General features: G+C 43.6%; 1 protein-coding gene and 2 non-coding genes across 5 annotated transcripts in view; 2 read left to right on the top strand and 1 right to left on the bottom strand.

The window, feature by feature from the left end:
- The window catches only part of NEK7 (NIMA related kinase 7), a 176622-nt gene that overhangs the window by 76594 nt on the left and 74514 nt on the right, over positions 1 to 25514 (bottom strand). For all 3 annotated transcript variants that reach the window (XM_038745467.1, XM_038745466.1, XM_038745468.1), the window contains 2 exons: positions 17685 to 17747; positions 9160 to 9270 (listed from right to left, as the gene is read on the bottom strand). In XM_038745467.1, coding sequence (XP_038601395.1) covers positions 9160 to 9270; positions 17685 to 17747 — 174 coding nt within the window. The remainder of the gene's footprint in view (positions 1 to 9159; positions 9271 to 17684; positions 17748 to 25514) is intronic.
- On the top strand, positions 1578 to 1715 carry LOC119927891. Its single transcript, XR_005450857.1, has one exon. It is a non-coding gene; the product is annotated as a small nucleolar RNA SNORA7 (small nucleolar RNA).
- On the top strand, positions 19502 to 19609 carry LOC119927915. Its single transcript, XR_005450880.1, has one exon. It is a non-coding gene; the product is annotated as a U6 spliceosomal RNA (small nuclear RNA).

Genomic DNA, 25514 nt, shown 5'->3' on the forward strand with positions numbered 1-25514 from the left:
GAATGAACGAATGATCCAGTTTGAGCTGGGGGAGGAAGGGACAGGGGTTGGAAGAAGGGAAATGGGAAGATGAGGTAGAGGGTCACCACAAACCTCTGTAGATAACCTAGGCAGAAGGCAAATAGATGGAAATCTATGAGGGGGCTAGTTTTGGCATGAGTCCTCCCATCTACAAAAGAAAGCAGCAGTGCTTTCGGGGTCACCCGTAAGTAGTTATTATTTTTTTTGTTTGTTTTATTAAGCACATACTACATTCCAGACCCCATACTAAGTGCTGAGGTAGATGCAAGCCAGTCAGGTTGGACACTGTCCATGTCCCACATGGGGCTGACAGTTTAAATCCCCATTTTACAGATGAGGTAACTGAGGCCCAGAGAAGTGAAGTGACTTACCCAAGGTCACACAGCAGATGAGTGGCGGGGCCAGGGGTAGAACGTGGGTCCTTCTGGCTCCCAGGCCCATGGTCTATCCACTAGGCCATGCTGCTTCTCATCAGCTTTTGAAAATCTCAGGAGAATGGCCCAGAAAATGTATCTTTTGTGGATGCTCTCTTTGCCCACCAGCTAATGGCTGAAGAGGCTGCCCTCTACTACTACTACTACTACTACTACTACTAATACTAATAATAATAATAATAATAATTGGCATTTGTTAAGTGCTTACTATGTCCAAAGCACTGTTCTAAGCGTTGGGGAGGATAAAGGGTGATCAGGTTGTCCCATGTGGGGCTCAGCCTTAATCCCCATTTTACAGATGAGGGAACTGAGGCCCAGATAAGTTAAGTGACTTTCCCAAGATCACACAGCAGACATGTGGTGGAGTCGGGATTCGAACCCATGACCTCTGACTCCAAAGCCCGGGCTCTTTCCACTGAGCCACACTGCTTCTCTAGACTGTAAGCTCATGATGGGCAGAGAACGTGTATGCTGATTCTGTTCCACTGTACTCTCCCAAGAGCTTAGTACAGTGCTCTGCACATACTAAGCACTCAATAAATACCAGTGATTGACTGAATTCATCAATGGTTCCTTGCCCAGTTTTGTCTCCACCCCACGAAAACAAGTGGTCCTCCCAGCTGATTCATCCTCCCATCCCTCTATTTTGAAAGTGGCTCAACCCAATCCACCAGTGCAAAAGGTGTGAATTGGAGTATTAGCAATTAGAACAAAACATTCCAAGTCAGTAGCAATGGCAGTGCCCAGCAAGGAAAAACTGCAGTGGCCTAAATCAATCAATCAATCAACCAATCGCATTTATTGAGCGCTTACTGTGTGCAGAGCACTGTACTAAGCGCTCGGGAAGTACAAGTTGGCAACATATAAATGCAAGCAATCTCCCTGAAAGTCAGAAAGCTTCTACCCCTCTTGCCCTGGCTCCTGTGCCTTGAAGCCATTACATTTAGCCCCTCCTGCATTATAATGATAATGATAATATAGACTTATATTATAGACTTATGAGACCTCTAAAGATAAATATTTCATTCATTCATTCAATCGTATTTACTGAGCATTTACTGTGTGTAAAGCACTGCATTACCTCTTTGATTCACCATATATACGTCATTCTCTGGAGCTTCTACCCTGTCAGGGTCGCGCCTGGAAAGTTTCCAGTCCTCTACCAGTCTCGGCTACGGGAGGGAGAGTCAAGCAGAGGCCTAGCCATTCCATTCCTAGCTCGGCCAGTGGCTAGTGAATGGAAGGTAATCTGCTACAAATCAAAAAAGTTGGGCAGCAGCGGCATGGCAGAAAGTCGAGGGCAGAGACTAGAGCTTACTGCGCGAAAAGTGGCAATGATAAACCACTTCTGTATTTTTACCAAGAAAACTCTACGGATACGTCACCAGAACGATTGCAGATGTAGAGCAGGGCGTTAAGGGAGAGATGTGGTGTCGCTATGGGTAGGAAACGCCTCAACGGCATAAGAAAAGACAAGCCTGGAGCCTCAGCCAAAGCAGAGCAAGATGGCATTACTGCTTCATTATGCCAGTGTTTCTAGTTCCTGACACTACACTCACAACCGGATTATCTGGTCTTGATTGAGAGTATGTTTGGTTTTGTTCTCTGTCTCCCCCTTTTAGACTGTGAGCCCACTGTTGGGTGGGGACTGTCTCTATATGTTGCCAATTTGTACTTCCCAAGCACTTAGTACAGTGCTCTGCACACAGTAAGCGCTCAATAAATATGATTGATGATGATGATGATGAAATATGATCTTAAATTGATTTTCTATAGTTCGGGTATTTTTAAATATATTCTTCTTCTTTTTTTTTTCCTTTTGCAAGTCTACACATTCCCTATCCTCAGTTTGTTTTTTTAAGATAAGCACTTTCATGAAAAATAAAACTTCAAAGTGCACCTCAGCATTTCATACATACTTTATGGTGTCTTATAAAGGTAACATGCACATCAAAAGAACAATCAAAGCTCCCACATTAAAAATTATCCTCCCATTAAAAGGTATATCAAAAGCCTCCTCTTCAAAAGAAAAGCAGCATGGCCTAGTAGGATAGACCACAGACCTGAGAATTGGAAGGACCTGGGTTCTAATCCCGGCACCACCACTTGCCACTGTGTTACCTTGGGCAAGTTACTTAACATCTCTGTGCCTCAGTTACCTAATTGGTAAAATGGGGAATAAGATTGTGAGCCCCATGTGAGACATGGACTGTCCAACCTGATGAGCTTGTATCTTCCCCAGTGCTTAGTACGGTGCCTGGCACATACCATTAAAAAAAAAACCCACTCATCTGTTTGTACGTATTTATTACTCTATTTTATTTGTACATATTTATTCTATTTATTTTATTTTGTTAGTATGTTTTGTTTTGTTCTCTGTCTCCCCCTATTACACTGTGAGCCCACTGCTGGGTAGGGACCGCCTCTGTATGTTGCCAACTTGTACTTCCCAAGCGCTTCGTACAGTGCTCTGCACACAGTAAGCGCTCAACAAATACGATTGATTGATTGATTGTATGTATTTATTACTCTATTTATTTATTTATTCTACTTGTACATATATATTCTATTTCTTTTATTTTGTTAGTATGTTTGGTTTTGTTCTCCGTCTCCCCCTTTTAGACTGTGAGCCCACTATTGGGTAGGGACTGTCTCTATATGTTGCCAACTTGTACTTCCCAAGCGCTTGGTACAGTGCTCTGCACACAGTAAGCGCTCAATAAATACGATTGATTGATTGATTGATTTTATTGGTACATACTTATTCTATTTATTTTATTTTGTTAATATGTTTTGTTTTGTTCTCTGTCTCCCCCTTCTAGACGGTGAGCCCACTGTTGGGTAGGGACCATCTCTATATGTTGCCAAGTTGTACTTCCCAAGTGTTTAGTACAGTGCTCTGCACAAAGTAAGTGCTCAATAAATATGATTGAATGAATGAATGAATGAATGAACAAATAAATAAATTACAGGTATGTGCATAAGTGCTATGGGGCTGGGAGGGGGGATGAATAAAGGGAGCACGTCAGGGTGACACAGAAGGGAGTGGGAGAAGAGGAAATAAGGGCTTAGTCAAGGAAGGCCTCCTGGAGGAGATGTGCCCTCAATAAGGCTCTGAACGGGGTGTTGGCAGGACGTCCAAGTAGAGATGTCCTGAAGGCAGGGGGATCAGGGAAGACGCTCACGTAGTCATAAGGGTCACACTATCACTTTTTTTATGGTATTTGTTGAGGACTTAATATGTGCCAGGCACTGTACTAAGCGCCAATCAGGTTGGGCTCAGTCCATATAGGCTCACAGTCTTAATCCCCATTTTACAGATGAGATAACTGAAGCACAGAGAAGTGAAGTGACTTGCCCAAGGTCACAGAGCAGACAAGTGGCGGAGCCAGGTCCTTCTGACTCACAGGCCCGTGCTCTGTCCAGTAGGCCATGCTGCTTCTCATAATAATAATAATAATAATAATAATGGCATTTATTAAGCACTTACTATGTGCAAAGCACTGTTCTAAGTGCTGGGGAGGTAACAAGGTGAATAATAATGGTATTTGTTAAGCGCTTACTATGTGCAAAGCACTGCTTTAATCACTAGGGGATACAAGATGATCAGGTTGTCCCACGTGGGGCTCGCAATCTTAATCCCCATTTTACAGATGAGGGAACTGAGGCACAGAGAAGTTAAGTGACTTGCCCAAAGTTACACAGTTGACAATTGGTGGAGCTGGGATTTGAACCCATGACCTCTGACTCCAAAGCCCGTGCTCTTTCCACTGAGCCACGCTGCTTCTCATGACCATATTAAAGTGCTGTATCTACTTTTGGCTCCAACCTTGTTTTCGGTTTATCATTTTTATTTCCTAGAGTATTATTTTCCTATTGTGTTACTTTGAGCTACGTTACATCTGTCCTTTTCTATCTACTCTTTCCCTCTTTAGAGTGCAAGTTCAATGGCAGAAATCATATCCTTGACTTCTTTTATATGTTCTCAAGCACCCAGTACAATGCCTTGAACTCAGAACACAATGCAATCAATAAATTCCGATGACACCGATACTTCTTTAAAACAGTGCAAGGTTCTAATGTACTTCAGACTGGCCGTCACTGCTTGTGCCATAAACCACATAAAGCTCCCACATCATTTGAAAACCAATATTGTTATGTAAATTCAGTTCATGTATGACCTAAACATATCTAACTCGTTTTTATTTTAACTGCTCACCATCATAATTTAAACATCCCTAGAAACAGTAGAATACCTGGGAGTAGCAAGAAGAAACCCAGAAACCCATTTGTTTTATGAGAAAATGAATCAATGGCATTTATTTAAAAACTATTGTTTACAGATTATCTGAGTTTCTGAGCAAGAACCATAGAATATGGAGACATGATGCCTGCTCTCAAGGAGCTTACAGTCTAGCAGGGGAGACAGAAGTAAAAATACTTTCAGAAAAAAAGTGCTGTGCAGAATATCTACCCTTTAATTCCAAGGGAATCAAAGAGAAGCAGCATGGCTCAGTGGAAAGACCATGGGCTCAGGAGTCAGAGGTCATGGGTTCTAATCCCTATTCCGCCACTTGTCAGCTGTGTGACTTTGGGCAGGTCACTTAACTTCTCTGTGCCTCAGTTACCTCATCTGTAAAATGAGGACTAAGACTGTGATCCTCAAGTGGAGCAACCTGATTACTCTGTATCCCCCCAAGCGCTTAGAACAGTTCTTGGCACATAGTAAGGGCTTAACGACTTCTAGACTGTGAGCCCATTGTTGGGTAGGGACCGTCTCTACATGTTGCCAACTTGTACTTCCCAAGTGCTTAGTACAGTGCTCTGCACACAGTAAGTGCTCAATAAATATGAATGAATGAATGAACGAATACCATTATTATTATTATTCCACCACTTCAATCAAATTTCAAAACCATCAATGATATATTAAATTGCTTCTTTAAAATTACTAAAAACTGTGTGTATAAAATCCTTTGAAGGGTGAAAATCATTTCTCGGGAACCTAACCCTTTCCATTTATACAGAGCCTTATGAAAATTGAAATTGTCCATAGTCTCATTTACTTTCAGTCAGACTTTTCCAGAACACACCTACATTTAGTAAGGAATCAATAACCTGTGCCTCACCTGTGTCTTGTATTGCCGTCTAGACTGTCAGCTCATTGTGGACAGAGACTGTATTGACCAACCCAGTTGTATTGTACTCTCCCAACTGTGCCATCATCTTACAGATGAGGTAACTGAGGCCCAAAGAATTAAGTGACTAGACCAAGGTCACACAGCCCACAAGTGGCGGAGCTGGGATTAGAACCCAGGTTCTTCTGACTTTCCCTCTCATCTTCTAAAAACTCTCACCCCTTCTCTCCTCCCCACCTTAACTTCCATCTTCAACCGCTCACTCTCCACTGGTTCCTTCCCCTCTGCCTTCAAACGTGCCCATGTCTCCCCCATCCTAAAAAAACCCTCTGTTGACACCACCACCCCTTCTAGTTATCGCCCTATCTCCCTCCTACCCTTCCTTTCCAAAATCCCAGAACGAGTCGTCTATACTCACTGCCTTGAATTCCTCAACTCCAACTCTCTCCTCGACCCCCTCCAATCTGGCTTCCGTCCCCTACACTCCAACCAAACTACCCTCTCAAAGGTCACCAATGACCTCCTTCTTGCCAAATCCAATGGCTCCTACACTATCTTAATCTTCCTCGACCTCTCAGCTGCCTCTGACACTGTGGACCACCCCCTTCTTTTCAACATGCTATCCAACCTTGGCTTCACAGACTCCGTCCACTCCTGGTTCTCCTCTTATCTTTCTGGCCATTCATTCTCAGTTTCCTTCATGGACTCCTCCTCCCCCTCCCATCCCCTTACTGTAGGAGTTCCTCAAGGGTCAGTTCTCGGTCCTCTTCTGTTCTCCATCAATACTCACTCCGTTGTTGAACTCATTCGCTCCCACGGCTTCAACTATTGTCCTCACACTGATGACACCCAAATCTACATCTCCAGGCCTGTTCTTTCTCCCTCCCTCCAGGCTCGTAACTCCTCCTGCCTTCAGGACATCTCCATCTGGATGCCTGCCAGCCATCTAAAACTCAACATGTCCAAGATTGAGCTCCTTATCTTCCCTCCCAAACCCTGCCCTCTCCCTGACTTTCCCATCACTGTAGATGGCACTACCATCCTTCCTGTCTCACAAGCCTGCAAACTTGGTGTCATCCTTGACTCTGCTCTCTCATTCATCCCACATATCCAATCCGTCACCAAAGTCTGCTGGTCTTACTTCCACAACATCGCCAAGATCCGCCCTTTCCTCTCCACCCAAACCGCTACCGTGCTGGCTCAATCTCTCATTTTATAACGACTGGATTACTGCATCAGCCTCCTTTCTGATCTCCCATCCTCCTGTCTCTCCCTGCTTCAGTCTACACTTCTCTCTGCTGCCTGGATTATCTTTGTACAGAAACGCTCTGGGCATGTCATTCCCCTCAAAAATCTCCAGTCGTTGCCTATCAAACTTCGAATCCAGCAAAAACTCCTCACTCTCGGCTTCAAGGTTCTCCATCACCTCACCCCTTCCTACCTCACGTCCCTTCTCTCCTTCTACAGCCCAGCCCACACACTCTGCTCCTTTGTGCTAACCTCCTCAATGTGCCTTGTTCTTCCCTGTCCCACCATCGACCCCTGGCCCACAACCTACCTCTGGCCTGGAATGCCCTCCCTCCACACATCCACCAAACTGGCTCTCTTACTCCCTTCAAAGCCCAACTGAGAGCTCACCTCCTCCAGGAGGCCTTCCCAGACTGAGCCCGCCTTTGTCCTCTCCTCCACCTCCTTCCCTCCCTCCCTCTGCCCTGCCCCTTCCCCCCCACAGCACTTGTATATATTTGTACATATTTATTACTCTATTTTATTAATGATGTGTACATAGCTATAATTCTATTTATTCTGATGGCATTGACACCTGTCTACTTGTTTTGTTTTGTTGTCTGTCTCCCCTTTCTAGACTGTGAGCCCATTGTTGGGTAGGGACCGTCTCTATATGTTGCCAACTTGTACTTCCCAAGCGCTTAGTACAGTGCTCTGCACACAGTAAGCACTCAATAAATATGATTTAATGAATGTATGAATGAATACTAAGCCCATGCTCTAGTCACTAGGCTACGTTGCTGCGTCTCACTGATCTTGGAGTTTCTTTCTGGAAGTTTGCAAGATGTTACTACTTTATTAAAAAAAAGGTGCTGAAACCCAAGTGAAATACTAGGTGTTTCTGGGGAATTGGGCTAGGAGAGTAGGCGCATCTTATTACAATTAGAGTAACTTCCTATCAGCAAGTAGAAAGGGTATATTCCCAACTCCCTAAATTCTAGAATAATTCTGCTTGACAAGACAGTTAGGAGGAAAAAACACCACGGTCTGAGTCCCATACCTCTAGTATGCCTACTACACTGAACATTTAGTGAAAAGGAAAACCTATTTCTGATTTGGAGAAACAATTGGATATAGGATTTCAAAAGGAAATGTACACTCAATAGTAAGGATTGTAAGGACTATCTTTTAAAAGAACCTAAGAGTTTGAAATTGTATGAAAAGGGAATTTTGTGATAAATACAGTGCCTGGCACATAGTAAGCGCTTAACAAATACCATTAAGAAAAAAGGTTTCAATACATTACTGGAAACCAAAGACAAGAAGGAAGTTTCTTATGCTCATTTTGGGCAGGGAACATGTCTACCAACTCTCCCAAGTGCTTAGCATAGATCTCTGCACACAGTAAGTAATAACAATAATAATAATAATAATAATAATAATAATAATAATAATAGCATTTATTAAGCACTTACTATGTGCACAGCACTGTTCTTAGCACTGGGGAGGTTACAAGGTGATGAGGTTGTTCCATGGGGGGCTCGCAGTCTTAATCCCCATTTTACAGATGAGGGGAACTGAGGACCAGAGAAGTTAACTGACTTGCCCAAAGTCACACAGCTGACAAGTGGTGGAGCCGGGATTTGAACCCATGACCTCTGACTCCAAAGCCCGTGCTCTTTCCACTGAGCCACATTGCTTCTCAATAAAGTGTTCAATAAAGTAAGTGTTCAATAAATACCACTGATTGATCAATGACAGATCTCATCACTCAGTAGACAAGTGACCTGAACCCTGCCATCCCCAGGTAGTGTTGAATTCAAAGATGCCACAGATTTCCTTTTTGCTGTTCGTTTTTTTTTCCCCCTTCCTACATTTCAGTTGTTTCTCGGGGATTTTCCTCAGGGAACTACTGTCCTGGAGAAATCCCATGGAGGAAATCCCTGAGGAGCAATTGACATTTACCCCCAAAATTCAGAAAGCCACAGGTTTGGTCCAGAGCCGATACATACAGTCATCTGTGGACCATGAATAATTTGAAGCCACTTCCATTAATTCATTCATTCAGATCGCATTTATTGAGTGCTTAATGTACGTAAAGCACTATGCTAAGCTCTTGGGAGAGCGCTTAGTACAGTGCTCTGCACACAGTAAGCGCTCAATAAATATGATTGATGATGATGATGAGAGTACAATATTACCATAAACAGGCACATTCCCTGCCCACGACAAACTTACAGTCTAGAATGACAACCACAGATAAACCCTTTGTCACAAATATCTTCCCATGCTGCCCAGAAACCAAGAAAAGGTGAAAACTCAGAATATAAAATTCCTACCTTTATCATTCTAGACAGGTCACCAGCATCTGCCAACTCCAAAACGATGTTTAATTCATTGTCTTCAATGAATGAAGCATAATATTTAATTACATTGGGATGATTCAGTTGCTGAAAGAGAAAAGAAACACGATTTCAAAATTGAGGCTTTCTAGTCTTAAGGACTTCTTAAATGTCATGTTCACATTTACTAGAACTTAAATACTAAGGCCTTTGAAGTTTTTGTGTCCCAACTCTCCATCTCAACTCTCTATACCTGAAATTGCGTTTGCCGTGACTCACCAAACTGAGTACAATGTTTGTGTCATATGTAGACGGCTACACCCAAATGTGCCAAATTATGCTATCAAGCCACAGTTTTATAAATAATAATAATAATGATGATGGCATTTATTAAGTGCTTACTATGTGCAAAGCACTGTTCTAAGCACTGGGGAGGTTACAAGGTGATCAGGTTGTCCCACGGGGGGCTAACAATCTTAATCCCCATTTTACAGATGAGGGAACTGGGGCACAGAGAAGTTAAGTGACATGCCCAAAGTCACAGAGCTGACAACTGGCGGAGCCAGGATTCGAACCCATGAACTCTCCAAAGCCTTTCCACTGAGCATGTTTCTTCTCCAGTTTACTGTTGGATAACACTAAAAAGGTAAACTAGAACAGCTATTGCCAAACATTACATTATAAACCAGATCAAAATAAGGAAAATTTTGATATTTATTAGAAAGCATTTCAATTGGATAAATTATTAACCACCTGCATATCATTGTCTTTCAGCTGAATATAGTTCTGGCACCTGGTGAAACTAATCCTTCTAGTGTGAAAACCATTCTGCAAAAGTAAATTGGACCCTCTTGGAAGTCACATTAAGTCTCTCAGGGCAGATTACTAGATTACAAAGAATTAGAAGACATTCCAGCCATCTGAACAAATTGATGGAGTTTACAAAAAGGCCAAATTTCCCGTTAGTAGTTTTTCCAGGGAATAAATTCTGATTCAATGAGATTATATAAAAACAAGCACAAGCAAATAGGTAGAACAGCTTAAAGATGCTGTATTTCCAGTGAATGGAAAAACCCAAGATGTTTTCCTTCTACGTAAAACTACTCTGTGGTCCCACTTAAACACTATTCCCAGGAGATGAATGACCACCATCCTCCCTGCCTATAACCTTGGCATTATCCTCAACTCATTTTTCTCATTCAACCCACATATTCAACCTTCACAACATCCTAAAATCCACCCTTTCCTCTGCTCCCAATCACTTACCCTATCCCACAGGATCAGTGATCATAGGCTGACTGCATCAGCCTCCTCGCTGACCTCCCAGCCTCTTGTCCCTAGAGAAGCAGCGTGGCTCAGTGGAAAGAGCCCGGGCTTTGGAGTCAGAGGTCATGGGTTCAAATCCCAGCTCTGCCAATTGTCAGCTGTGTGACTTTGGGCAAGTCACTTAACTTTCCTGGGCCTCAGTTACCTCATCTGTAAAATGGGGATTAAGACTGTGAGCCCCCCGCAGGACAACCTGGTCACCTTGTAACCTCCCCAGCACTTAGAACAGTGCTTTGCACATAGTAAATGCTTAATAAATGCCATCATTATTATTATTATATTATTATTATTGTCTCTCCCCACTCCAGCCCATAGTTCACTCTCCTGCCTGGATCATTTTTCTAAAACTATATTCAGTCCAAGTCTTCCCAATGCTCAAGAACCGCCACTGGTTGCCCATCTACCTCCACATCAAACGGAAACTCCCTAGCATTAGTGTTAAAATACACAATAACCTTGCCCCTCCTACCACAGTGCTCTGCACACAGTAAGCGCTCAATAAATACGATTGATTGATTGATTGACTGATTTCCTATTACAGCCTAGCACTCTCATTTCACTCTTCTAAAACCAACCTAGTCACTGTACCTCAATCTTACCTATCTCGTCGCTGACCCCTCACCCACATCCTGCCTTTGGCTTGGAACTCCCTCTCCCTTCATGTCCGACAGCCGATCAACCTCTCCACCTTCAAGGCTTTGTTAAAATCACATCTCCTCCAAGAGGCCTTCCCTGACTAAGCCCTCATATCCCCTATTCCCTTTCCTTTCTGCATCGCTCTTGTATTTGGATTTCACCCTCAGCCCCACAGCACTTACGAACATATCCGTAATTTATTTTAATGTCTGTCTCCCTCTCTGGACTCTAAGTTTCTCGGGGGCAGGGAACATATCTACCAAATGACCATTAGCTTTAAAGCACTTAATCACCTTGCCCCCTCCTACCTCATCTCGCTACTCTCCTACTACAACCCAGCCCGCACACTTCATTCCTCTAATGCTAACCTTCTCAATGTACCTCCATCTTCTCTATCTCGCTGCCGAACTCTCGCCCACATCCTACTAAGTGCTTAGTACAGTGCTCTGCAAATAGTAAGTGCTCAATAAATACGATTGATGATGATCCTACCTCTGGCTCGGAACGCCCTCCCTCCTCATATCAGAAAGAAAATTGCCCTCCCCCTCTTCAAAACCTTACTGAAGGCACATCTCCTCCAAGAAGCCTTCCCAGCTAAACCCTCCTCTCCTCTTCTCCCACTCCCTTCTGCACTGCTCTTACTTGCTCCTTCATTCATCCTCCCTCCCATCCCCACGGAATATATGCATATGTCTGCAATTTATTTATTTATTTATCTATTCTAGACTGTGAGCCTGCTGTGGGCTCTATTTGCTGCTGAATTGTACTTTCCAAGCGCTTAGTACAGTGCTCTGCACACAGTAAGCACTCAATAAATACTACTGAATGAATCTATTTGTATTAATGTCTGTCTCCCCCTCTAGACTGTGAGCTTGCTGTTGGCAGGAATGTGTCTGTTTGTTGTTATACTGTACTCTCCCAAGCCCTTAGTACTGAATGAACTCTGCTTTTAAAAGAAGCAGCGTGGCTTAAAGAGCATAGGCTTGGGAATCAGAGGACATGGGTTCTAAACCTGGCTCTGCCACTTGTCTGCTGTGTGACCCTGGGCAAGCCACTTAACTTCTCTGTGCCTCAGAGACCTCATCTTTAAATGGGGTTTAAGACTGTGAGCCCTACGGGGGACACCTGAGTACCTCGTATCTACCCCAGCGCTTAGTGCTTGGCACATAGTAAGTGCTTAACAAATACCATAATAATAATTATTATTATATTGTACTCTCCCCACTGCTTGGTACATTGCTCCGCACAAAGTGCTTAATAAATACAATTGATTGAAAGACGTATCATTCAATTTAAGAATGAGTGATAGCTAATATTTCCAGAATACTTCGGTTCAATACGATATTTACCCTGGTTCTCCATTTCAGAATTTTTTCTGTATCTGTGACTATTCTTCCATAGCAGCAGACTATACCAACAGGTCAACCATTTGAAACTGGGCTACCAAGAGTGCCCCATTCAACAGCAACACTTTCCCTCGAGGACTTCAAGCTACCACTCTTGCTCCTCTCCCAAATACATATCTTTTAGACTGTGAGCCCACTGTTGGGTAGGGGCCGTCTCTATACGTTACCAACTTGCACTTCCCAAGCGCTTAGTACAGTGCTCTGCACACAGTAAGCGCTCAATAAATACGATTGATGATGATCTATATTTCAAACTATTCTGCATTACCGCCAATCTTGTAAACCGGCAAGCAGTAAACATCATTCACAACACGATTACTCTCCGGCTAAAGACTGAGAAAGTCTATTTCCCAATATGATTCGCCTCAGCAGCTCAGAATGTCTTCCAAGTCAGGGTAGCAGCCAAGACAGAAGAGGTTTTGTAAGTGGAGAGAGAGGAGGCAGTTAACACTCCATCGTCATCAGCATCAGCATCAACAAAAGGCGATTCTGAGCGCCTGCCGGGTCCAGATCCACTGACGGCCTCAAATGCTTTGGAAAATTCTACGAAAACATGGCACTGTTTTCTGAACTTTGTCTGCACGTGGTGTCCTGCAAAGATCGGGGGTGGGAATAAGACATGATCTCTGGTCCTGAAGGGGCTCATCATCTAAGCAAAAAAGGCGAAAGGGAACTGGCAACAGACATGGGAGGGGAAATCCCAGCTCTGCCACTTTAATTCAGCCATTCAATCATTTTTATTGAGCACTTACTGTGTGCAAAGCACCGTACTAACTGCTTAGGAGAGTACAATATAACAACAAACAGATGAGTTCCTGCCCACAAGGTCACAGTCTGCTCTGGGACCCTGAGTATGTCACTAATTTTTCCGTGCCTCAGTTGCCTCATTTATAAAAGAATGTGAGCCCCGCGTGGGACAGCCCTGTATTCAACCTGATTATCTTATATCTACCCCAGAATTTAGTACAGTGTCTGGCACATAGTGAGAGCTTAACAAATACCATAAAATAGCAATAACAATAGAACAATAAAAAACCCAATTTAAAAAAAAAATTAAAAATACACACAATAATAATAATGACAATTATTATTACTATTACTATTATGGTATTTAATGGTATGTTCATTTTATGATATGTTAAGTGCTTACTATGTGTCCAGCACTGTACTGAGGGCTGGGGTGGATACAAGCAAATCAGGTTGGACACAGTCCCTGTCCCAAGTGGGGCTTACAGTCTTAGTCCCCATTTTACAGATGAGGTGACTGAGGCACAGAGAAGTGAAGTGACTTGCCCAAGGCCACACAGCAGACAAGTGGTGGAGCCGGGATTAGAACCCATGGCTCCCTGACACCCAGGCTCATGTTCTATGCACTACGCCATGCTGCTTCCCTAGTAAAATTCTCATAAAATAGAAAACACTCAATAAATACATCTGACTGAAATACATTCCACATGAGATGACTTAATGAAAGGGCAGAATTTTTCCATTTGAGAAGGTAAGGCATTCCATGCAGGAAGGAAGACTTGAGCAGTGGGTTAGAGAAGGCATAGTTTCTAGACTGTAAGCCTGTTGTGGGCAGGGATTGTCTCTCTTTATTGCTGTATTGTAACAATAATAACAATAATAATGATAATGATAATGATATTTGTTAAGCGCTTACCATGTGCCAAGCACTCTTCTAAGTGCTGGAGTAATAATAATAATAATATAATAATAATGACGGCATTTATTAGGCACTTACTATGTGCAAAGCACTGTTCTAAGCACTGGGGAGGTTACAATCAATCAATCAATCAATCATATTTATTGAGCACTTACTATGTGCAGAGAACTGTACAAAGCACTTGGGAAGTACAAGTTAGCAACATATAGAGACAGTCCCTACCCAACAGTGGGCTCACAGTCTACAAGGTAAACAGGTTGCCCCACATGGGGCACACAGTCTTCATCCCCATTTTACAGATGAGGTAACTGAGGCACAGAGAAGTTAAGTGACTTGCCCACAGTCACACAGTTCATAATTGGCGGAGCCAGGATTAGAACCCACATCCTTAGACTCCCAAGCCCATGCTCTTTCCACTGTCATGCTGCTTCTCTACTTGTATTGGTACTTGTATTTTCCAAGTGCTTAGTACAGTTCTCTGCACACTGTAAGTGCTCAATAATTACGATTATGATTATGAGAAGCAATGTGGCTCAGTGGAAAAAAGCCCAGGCTTTGGAGACAGAGGTCATGGGTTCAAATCTTGGCTCCGCCAATTGTCAGCTATGTGACTTTGGGTAAGTCACTTCACTTCTCTGGGCCTCAGTTCCGTCATCTGTAAAATGGGGGATTAAGACTGCGAGGTCCCCGTGGGACAACCTGATCACCTTGTAACCTCCCCAGCACTTAGAACAGCGCTTTGCACATAGTAAGCGCTTAATAAATGCCATCATTATTATTATTATGATTGAATGAATGAATGAAGGCAAGCTCAGGAGAATCGAAGGGTGCCGGGTGGGTGGAGTTCTGGCTCTGCCACTGGCCTGTTATATGTCAATGGGAAAGCTATTATTTATTATTATTATTATTATTATTATTATTATTATTATTATTATTATTATTATATTTGTTAAGCCTCTGCTATGGGTCAAATACTGTTCTAAACTCTGGGCTAGGCACAAGTTAATCAGGTCGGACATAGTCCCCTCCCCATCTAGGGCTTACAGTCAAAGGAAGAGGGAGAACAGGACTGATTCTCCATTTTATAGTTGAGGAAACTGACGGAGAAGCGAAGTGACTTGCCCAAGGTCACACAATAAGCAAGTGGTGGAGTCGGTATTCGAACCCAAGTCCTCTGTCTCCCGGGCCCATACTCTTGCCACTAAACCAGGCTGCTTTATTAAGTCATTTAACATCTCTAGGCCTCAGTTTACTTATCTGTAAAATGGGGATAAACTACCTTTCCCCCGTCCTCTTGAAAAGGGAAGCCCCAAAGTGGCAGGGACTGTGTTTGATCTAATCATCATGTTTCTATCTACCCTGGTGCTGAGCAAATAATAAATGCTTAATATAAATCGGTGGTATTTATGGAGCTCTTACTGTGTGCAGAGCACTGTACTACTGATAATAATAATATTAATAATGATAATGGCATTTGTTAAGCACTTACTATGTGCCAGGCACTGTACTAAGTGCCGGAGTGGATAAAGGAAATTAAGTTGGACACAGTCTCTGTCTTAATCCCTATTCAAGAAGCATAAAGAAGTGAAATGACTTGCCCAAGTTTACACAGCAGACAAGTGGCGGAGCCAGGATTAGAACCCATGACCTTCTGACTCCTGGGCCCATTTTCTAGCCACTATGCCACGCTGCTCCCCCTAAGCTCTTGGGAGAGTATAAAACAATAGTTTGTAGATAAGTTCCCTGTCCATAAAGAGATTACAGTCTAGAGGGAGAGACAATCATTAATATAAATAAATAAATTAAGGCTAGGTACATGAATTTGCTGGGATTGAGGGTGGATGAACGTCAAATGCTAAACATTCGGTCAGTCAGTCAGTCGTATTTATTGAGCACTTACTGTGTGCTAAGTAATAATAATAATAATGATGGCAGTTATTAAGCACTTACTACGTGCAAAGCACTGTTCTAAGCGCTGGACTGTACTAGGCGCTTGGGAGAGTACACTACAACAATAAACACATTCCCTGCCCATAACGAGCTTACCGCCACGTGCACAGAAAACATGGAAGGGAAAGGAAGTAGGGGAAAAGCGGACTTAATTGGGAAAGGCCTCGTGGAGGAGATGTGATTTTAATATGGCACTGAAGGTGAGGAGAGTGGTGGTCTGCCCTATGTGGAGGGGGGAAGGTTAAATGGAAGGTGTGGGCAGGGGGGTTTAATAAATACCACTTCAAAGACATGGGAAAAAGGAATGTCTATCTGGCTCTCTTCCATAAAATTCAAAAGGTCCACGTAAACTCTTTTAATAATAACAATAATAATAATAATAATAATAACAATAATAATAATAATGATATTTGTTAAGCACTACTATGTGCCAAGTACTGTTCTAAGCATCGGGGTAGATACAAGGTAATCAGGTTGTCCCACGTGAGGCTCCCAGTCTTAATCCCCATTTTACAGATGAGGGAACTGAGGCTCAGAGAAGTTAAATGACTTGCCCAAAGTCACATAGCTGATAAGTGGCGTAGCCAACTTTCACTCTTCCAGAAATAAATAGATGAGAGGCTGGGTAGGAAGAAATAGGAGGGAAAGTAGACAATAATAATAATAATAATAATAGCATTTGTTAAGTGCTTACTATGTGCAGAGCACTGTTCTAAGCACTGGGGGGGATACAAGGTGATCAAGTTGCCCCATATGGGGCTCACAATCTTAATCCCCATTTTACAGATGAGGTAACTGAGGCTCAGAGAAGTTAAGTGACTTGCCCAAGGTCACACAGCAGTCATGTGGTGGAGCGGCATTCGAACCCATGACCTCTGACTCCAAAGCCCGTGCTCTTTCCATAATAGCATTTGTTAAGCGCTTACTTTGTGCCAAGCACTGTTCTAAGCACTGGGGGGGGGGGTACAAGGTCATCAGGTTGTCCCACATGGGGCTCACAGTCTTAATCCCCATTTTACAGATGAGGGAACTGAGGCACAGAGAAGTGAAGTGACTTGCCCAAAGTCACACAGCTAAGTGGTGAAGTCGGGATTCGAACCCATGACCTCAGCCTCCCAAGCCCGTGCTCTTTCCACTGAGCCATGCTGCTTCTCTGAGGTAAAGGTGAGATAAAAGGTAAGGTATGAACAAACCAGTGCCTCTTTGGGCAACCTAGATTCTCACCCTTTCTAAGTCTAAGGGCAGACACCCTTTCACAAGATATATTGACTCAGTTTTAACACAAAGGCCTAAGTATTAATGCCATGCCAAATTATTTCTGCTTCTAAACTCCTACAGTTTTCTTCAAATAAAGAACAGAATAGCTTCTGTTTACGAAAGATTGTGCTCAATCAATTTAAAATGGGACAAAGTATCTAAAGGGACAGCACGACAGCATTTAAAGGGCTGTGTTGCATACAAAGACAAAACAGTTTCTCAATCCGTTTTAAACATTATACCATTAAATTACATTATGCAGTTCTTTACTTGCTGCTTACCTTAAGGAGATCGATTTCTTTGATGCAGTCAGCACGAGCTTTGGCATCCATTAAATCAAATATCTACAAACAGAAAAAAGGGGGAAATAAGTTTAAGAGCAGAAAGACATTCCACAAGGGTGAACAGATCATGCAAATGAGGAATGGTACGTTGCACATAATTAATGAATCAGAAGTAGACTCTTATTCTTCTACTACTTTAATTGATACTTTGCCCGAAGGCAATCTAGAATTTAAAAAATAAAATAGTTGAGTAACTGCTGCCATCTAAAAAGGTCTGAAATTGGGAAGAAAAGTAAGGTAAAGTTTTCTCAATAATAATTATAATAATTATGGTATTTGTTAAGCACTTACTATGTGCCAGGCACTGTTCTAAGCACTGAAGGAGATACAAGATAGTTGGGTGGAGGGTGGAACACAGTTCCTGTCCCACATAGGGCTCACAGCCTTAATCCCCATTTTACAGATGAGGGAACTGAGGTACAGAGAAGTAAAGTGACTTGCCCAGGGTCACACAGAAGAAAAATGGCGAAGCCAGGATTGGAACCCATGACCTACTGACTCCAAGGACCATGCTTTATCCACTACGTCATGCTGCTTCAGGAAGGCTTAATAGCCCAGTCAGGCCTAAATGGTCACCATGTAAAACCAAAACACTGTCATTATGGTATCATCATCATCAATCGTATTTATTGGGCGCTTACTGTGTGCAGAGCACTGTACTAACCGCTTGGGAAGTACAAGTTTGCAACATATAGAGACAGTCCCTACCCAACATTGGGCTCACAGTCTAAAAGGGGGAGACAGAGAACAAAACCAAATATACTAACAAAATAAAATAAATAGAATAGATATGTACAAGTGAAATAAATAAATAAATAGAGTAATAAATGTGTACAAAGATATATGCATATATACAGGTATATATTTGAAATATTTGAAAACAGGCCAAAACTCTCTTTGTTAGTAAGATCATGGGAATAAAGCAAAAATGAAATTGGGAGGGTACCCTAAAACGTCTGGTATATCGAGTATTATGAGTAGAACATTCTAGATGAAAGAGCTCATACAAGAACCCCTAAATCACCTCTGGTTGAACAGGGCATTTAAAAGACCTAAGGTGTAAGCTCCTTATAGACAAGAGTATAATAATAATGTTGGTATTTGTTAAGCACTTACTATGTGCCAACCACTGTCCTAAGCGCTGGCAAAGATACAAGTTTATCAGGTTGTCCCAGGTGGGGTTCACAGTCTTAATCCCCATTTACAGATGAGGTAACTGAGGCACAGAGTAGTTAAGTGACTTGCCCAAGGTCACACAGCTGACAAGTGGCGGAGCCAGGATTAGAACCCATGACCTTTGACTCCTAAGGCCATGCTCTTTCCACTATGCCACACTGTTTCTCAAGGTTATGTGTCTTGTGCTTCTGTTGTAGTTACCCACGTATTTTGGTGTACTATGGTCAGTAAGTTCATTGTGGGCAGCAAATGCGTCTGTTTATTGTTATATTGTACTTTCCCAAGTGCTTAGTACAGTGCTTTGCATACAGTAAGAGCTCAGTAAATCATAATAATAATGGCATTTATTAAGCGTTTACTATGTGCAAAGCACTGTTGTACGCACTGGGGAGGTTACAAGGTGATCAGGTTGTCCCACGGGGGGCTCACAGTTTTAATCCCCATTTTACAGATGAGGTATCTGAGGCCCAGAGAAGTGAAGTGACTTGCCCAAAGTCACACAGCTGGCAAGTGGCAGAGTCAGGATTTGAACCCATGACCTCTGACTCCAAAGCCCATGCTCTTTCCACTGAGCCACACTGCTTCCCTTCGGCAGCACATATACTAAAATTGGAACGATACAGAGAAGATTAGCATGGCCCCTGCGCAAGGCTGACACACGAATTCGTGAAGCGTTCCATATTTTTTTATTTTGTTAGTATGTTTGGTTTTGTTCTCTGTCTCCCCCTTTTAGACTGTGAGCCCACTGTTGGGTAGGGACCGTCTCTATATGTTGCCAACTTGTACTTCCCAAGCGCTTAGTATAGTAAGTGCTCAATAAATACGATTGATGATGATGATAAAACGGAATGAATGAATATAGAGGGTGGTGGCATGAAAATGGAAAGCTGCGGCACTACGTGTAGTCTTCGGGATGCAGTGAGAGAAAGTCAGCTAAGACAGAGAAGTCAGGGGGAGCATGGAGAAGAGGGCTGAGGAGAAATAGGATTATGCTTGTCTTGTCTTATACCAGTGAGTCATTTCCGACCCACAGAAACACCACTGACACAACTCTCCCAGAACGCCCCGCTCTCCATCTGCAATCGCTCCGGTAGTGGATTCGTAGAATTTTCTTGGTAAAAATCCAGAAGTGGTTTACCACTGCTTCCTTCTGCAAAGTCAATTTGAGTCTCCGCCACTGCTGCCCAGCATGGGTGAGTTTTGCCTTGTAGCAGATTTGCCTTCCACTCGTTAACCACCGGCCAAGCTAGGAATGGAATGGGTAGGCCTCTGCTTGACTCACCTCCCCATCTTCCTAAGACTGGTAGAGTACTAGAAACTATCCCGGTGTGACCCTGAGAGAGGAAGGGTTATGCTAGCCTTTCTATTATCCTCCAACCAAGCCAGAAACAGATTTAACACCCACAGTAAGGCCTGGGATCAGCCCTCATCAAGGCCTAGCAACAGCTCATTAGGGAGAAAGGTGGAAGGGATTGGGTTAATAGGTCAGAAAATCCTGATATATGAGCAAGAGTTTCTGTGTGGTTTAGTGGAGTCAGGGGTCATGGGTCCTAATCCCGGCTCCGCCACTTGTCAGCTTTGTGACTTTGGGCAAGCCACTTTACTTCTCTGTGCCTCAGGTACCTCATATGGAAAATGGGGATTAAGACTGTGAGCCCCATATGGGACAACCTGTTTACCTTGTATGTCCCCCAGCACTTGGAATAGTGCTTGGCACATAGTCAGTGCTTAGCAAATACCATATTTATTATTATTATTATAAGTTTCTGATTATTAAGGTCACATCTCCCCTAAGAGGCCATCCCCGACTGAGCCCTCTTTTCATTCATTCATTCATTCATTCATTCATTCATCCATCCATCCATCCATCCATCCATTCATTCATTCATTCAATCGTATTTATTGAGCACTTACTGTGTGCACAGCACCATACTAAGCGCTTGGGAAGTACAAGTTGGCAACATATAGAGACGGTCCCTACCCAACAATGAGCTCACAGCCTAGAAGGGGGAGACAGACAACAAAACATGGAGACAGGTGTCAATACCATCAGAATAAATAGAATTATAGCTATATACACATCATTAATAAAACAGAGTAACAAATATGTAGAAATATATACAGGTGCTGTGGGGAGGGTAAGAGGGTAGGGGGCGATGGGTAGGGGAGGAGGAGGAGGAGGAGAAGAAAAAGGTGGGGGCTCAGTCTGGGAAGGCCTCCTGGAGGAGGTGAGCTCTCAGTAGGGCTTTGAAGGGAGGAAGAGAGCTAGCTTGGCGGATGGGTGGAGGGAAGGCATTCCAGGCCAGGGGCAAGACGTGGGCCAGGGGTTAACGGCGGGACAGGCGAGAACAAGGCACAGTGAGGAGGTTAGCGGCAGAGGAGTGGTGGGTGCGGGCTGGGCTGGAGAAGGAAAGAAGGGAGGTGAGGTAGGAGGGGGCGAGGGGACGGACAGCCTTGAAGTAGAGAGTAAGGAGTTTTTGCCTTATGTGTAGGTTGACTGGTAGTCACTGGAGATTTTTGAGGAGGGGAGTAACATGCCCAGAGCGTTTCTGCACAGAGATGATCCGGGCAGTGGCGTGAAGTATAGACTGAAGTGGGGAGAGACAGGAGGATGGGAGATCAGAGAGGAGGCTGATGCAGTAATCCAGTCAGGATGGGATGAGAGATGAACCAGCAGGGTAGCAGTTTGGATGGAGAGGAAAGGGCGGATCTTGGTGATGTTGCGGAGGTGAGACCGGCCGGTTTTGGTGACAGATTGGATGCGAGGGGTGAACGAGAGAGCAGAGTCGAGGATGACACCAAGGTTGTGGGCTTGTGAGACGGGAAGGATGGTAGTGCCATCTACAGTGACAGGAAAGTCAGGGAGAGGGCAGGGTTTAGGAGGAAAGATAAGGAGTTCAGTCTTGGACATATTGAGTTTTAGATGGCACGCAGACAACCAGATGGAGATGTCCTGAAGGCAGGAGGAGACACAAGCCTGAAGGGAGGGAGAGAGAGCAGGGGCAGAGATGTAGATTTGGGTGCCATCAGCGTAGAGATGATAGTTGAAGCCATGTGAGCGAATGAGTTCACCAAGGGAGTGAGTGTAGATCGAGAACAGAAGGGGACCAAGAACTTTTCCCCAGCAGGCTCTCCCTTCTGGGTCATCTATGCAATTGGATTTGTGGCATTTGGCTTTCTGAACACACACCCCCACCCCCAACTTATGTACGTAGTTTTAAATCATCTATAAGTTACTCATTTATTCTTATTAATGCCTGTCTCCCCCTATACACTGTAAACTAAAAGCAGCATATCTTAGTGGATAGAGTGCCTGGGAGTCAGAAGGATCTGGGTTCTAGTCCCAGCTCCACTACACGTCTGCTGTGTGATCGTGAGCAAACCACTTAGCTTCTCTGGGCTTCAGTTACCTCATCTGTAAAATGGGGATTAAGAGTGTGAAGTCCTATTCAATTCAATTCAATTGTATTTATTAAATGCTTACTGTATGCAAAGCACTGTACTAAGTGCTTGGGAGAGGACAAAATAACAGACACATTCCTGCCCACAAGGAGCTCACAGTCTAGAGGGGAAGGTGGGCATTAATATAAATAAATAGATAAATAAATTACAGATGTATGCAGATATATACCTATGTGCTGTGGGGATGGGAGGGAGGATGAATAAAGGGAGCAAATCAGGGTGACGCAGAAGGGAGTGGGAGAAGAGGAGAGCAGGGCTTAGTCAGGGAGAGCTTCTTGAAGAATCTATACTTCAATCTATACTTCACACTGCTGCCCGGATCATCTTTGTGCAGAAACGCTCTGGGCATGTTACTCCCCTCCTCAAAAATCTCCAGTGGCTACCAATCAACCTACGCATCAGGCAAAAACTCCTCACTCTCGGCTTCAAGGCTGTCCATCACCTCGCCCCCTCGTACCTCACCTCCCTTCTTTCCTTCTCCAGCCCAGCCAGCACCCTCCGCTCCTCTGCCACTCGCCTCCTCATTGTGCCTCGTCCCGCCGTCGACCCCCGGCCCACGTCCTCCCCCTGGTCTGGAATGCCCTCCCTCCGCACATTTCTCTTCCTCCCTTCAAAGCCCTAGTGAGAGCTCACCTCCTCCAGGAGGCCTTCCCAGACTGAGTGCCCCCATTCCTCTCCCCCTCCGCATCCCCCCAACCCTACCTCCTTCCCCTCCCCACAGCACCTGTATATATGTCTGTACAGATTTATTACTCTATTTATTTTACTTGTACATGTTTGCTATTCCATTTATTTTATTTTGTTAATATGTGTTGTTTTGTTGTCTGTCTCCCCCTTCTAGACTGTGAGCCCGCTGTTGGGTAGGGACCGTCTCTATATGTTGCCAACTTGTACTTCCCAAGTGCTTAGTACAGTGCTCTGCACACAGTAAGCGCTCAATAAATGCGATTGAATGAATGAATGAATGTGCCTTCATTAAGCCTTTGAAGTGGGGAAGAGCAATGTAGACAGGGACTGTGTCCAACCTGATTAAACTGCATCTACCCCAGCACTCAGAACAGTGCTTGGCATATAGTAAGTGCTTAACAAATCCAATAATTACCATAATTATTAAGCCCGTTATGGGCAGGGGATATGCCTGCTTATTCTGTTAACAGTAGTCTCCCAAGAGCCCAGTACAGCACTCTGCACATAGTAAGCTCTCAATATAATACCACTGATTGATTGACTGATAACCAACCCAAATCCTGGCTGCTTTCATACAGGCGATTCTCATCTATTTGGAATATTATGGCAGATGTTATGAGAGCAGGAAAATGGGCGAGAGAACTCTTAATGTTCTTCCCATCCCCATGATGATATGAAGGGGAAAAAAGAGGTGACATTAATCGGAATGTTAAGGCAGATGTTCAGAGGACAGGAGAATGTACCAGGGAGCTCGTAAATTTCTTTCCATCCCTTCCTAGATTCTCTGATTCAATGATAAGAAGGGGAAAAGGAGGTGACAAACCTAACATGAACATTTACGTGTAAAATAAAAAAGGACAAAAAACAAGAGGCCAAATGGCAAAACGAAAAAGTCTGGTTAGTTAAGGGCATGATAACAGGATCACAGAAATGGGAAAGACCTCTAGAGATAATCCCTTTCAATCCCCTGCCTCCAGGCATGTTGAATAACTAAATCATCCAGGAGAGAGAATTTTTATGATTCCCTTAAAGATTCCGACTTAACCATGAATGTCAATATCAAAGTCCTAGGAACTCAAAAAATCTGCTCATGAACCAAATGTTTTCAATTACCCAGGTGGGGAATTTCTGAAGCATTTAAAGATTATTTCATAAAATTGTGACTGTCATGAGGTGGTAGGAAAGAGGAGATAAAAAGAGGATAATCTGATTCCAGATACTAAAAGGATGATAGTTACAAATTTAAAGATGAATTCATTTATTCAGTCGTATTTATTGAGTGCTTACTGCGTGCAGAGCCCTGTACTAAGCGCTTGGGAAGTATAAATCGGCAACATATAGTGACGGCCCCTACCCAACAATGGGCTCACAGTCTAGAAGGGGGAGACAGGCAACAAAACCAAACAAATAGATGGGTGTCAATACCATCAGAATAAATAGAATTATAGCTATATGCACATCATTAATAAAATAGAGTAATAAATATGTAGAAATATATACAAGTGCTTTGGGGAGGGTAAGGGGGTAGGGCAGGTGGGGCGATGGGTAGAGGAGGAGGAGGAGGAGAAGGGGGCTCAGTCTGGGAAGGCCTCCTGGAGGAGGTGAGCTCTCAGTAGGGCTTTGAAGGGAGGAAGAGAGCTAGTTTGGCGGATGGGCGGAGGGAGGGCATTCCAGGCCAGGGGGAGGACGTGGGCCGGGGGTCGATGGCGGGACAGGCGAGAACGAGGCCCAATGAGGAGGTTAGCGGCGGCAGAGGAGAGGAGGGTGCGGGCTGGGCTGTAGAAGGAGAGAAAGAAGGTGAGGTAGGAGGGGGCGAGGTGATGGACAGCCTTGAAGCCCAGGGTGAGGAGTTTTTACTTGATACGAAGGTTGATAGGCAACCACTGGAGATTTTTGAGGAGGGGAGTGACATGCCCAGAGCATGAATGGGACACCCGCATAAAGTAATCGCCAAGTGACTGACAATTCTATTTTAGAGGAGAAGTGGAATATGGAGAAGGACTGTGATGGATGACATCCAATACAGTGATCCAATAAAACACCTGGGAAATAACTTTAAGTCAGATTTTTACCGAGCTTGTACTGGAAAGAAACCAATTCTCAGGTTAAAATAGGGTATGAAGATGGTGAGTAGTATACCATCATTCTCAAAATCAAAACTGTTGCTACGACAAAAATGTATTGTCTTTGATGATTTAAACATAGCGTTAGAACGATATTATCCGCACTTAATCATAAATGATTTCTAATATTTAAATATCAAGAACAGATATAAGTAGAAAGGAAGGAAAAATAAGTTCACACGCGTTTTTCATTATAAATAGAGCAAAAGAAAACAGGAACAATCATCTTTGCAGAGCCCCTGTTTGGCAGGACAGGGCTACCTTATCTTTCTCTTCCCCTCACCAACATGTAGAGGAAAAAAAAAAAAAGGTGAAGTTT

This window comes from Tachyglossus aculeatus, chromosome 4, assembly GCF_015852505.1.
Source record: "Tachyglossus aculeatus isolate mTacAcu1 chromosome 4, mTacAcu1.pri, whole genome shotgun sequence".
Classification (NCBI taxonomy): domain Eukaryota; kingdom Metazoa; phylum Chordata; class Mammalia; order Monotremata; family Tachyglossidae; genus Tachyglossus; species Tachyglossus aculeatus.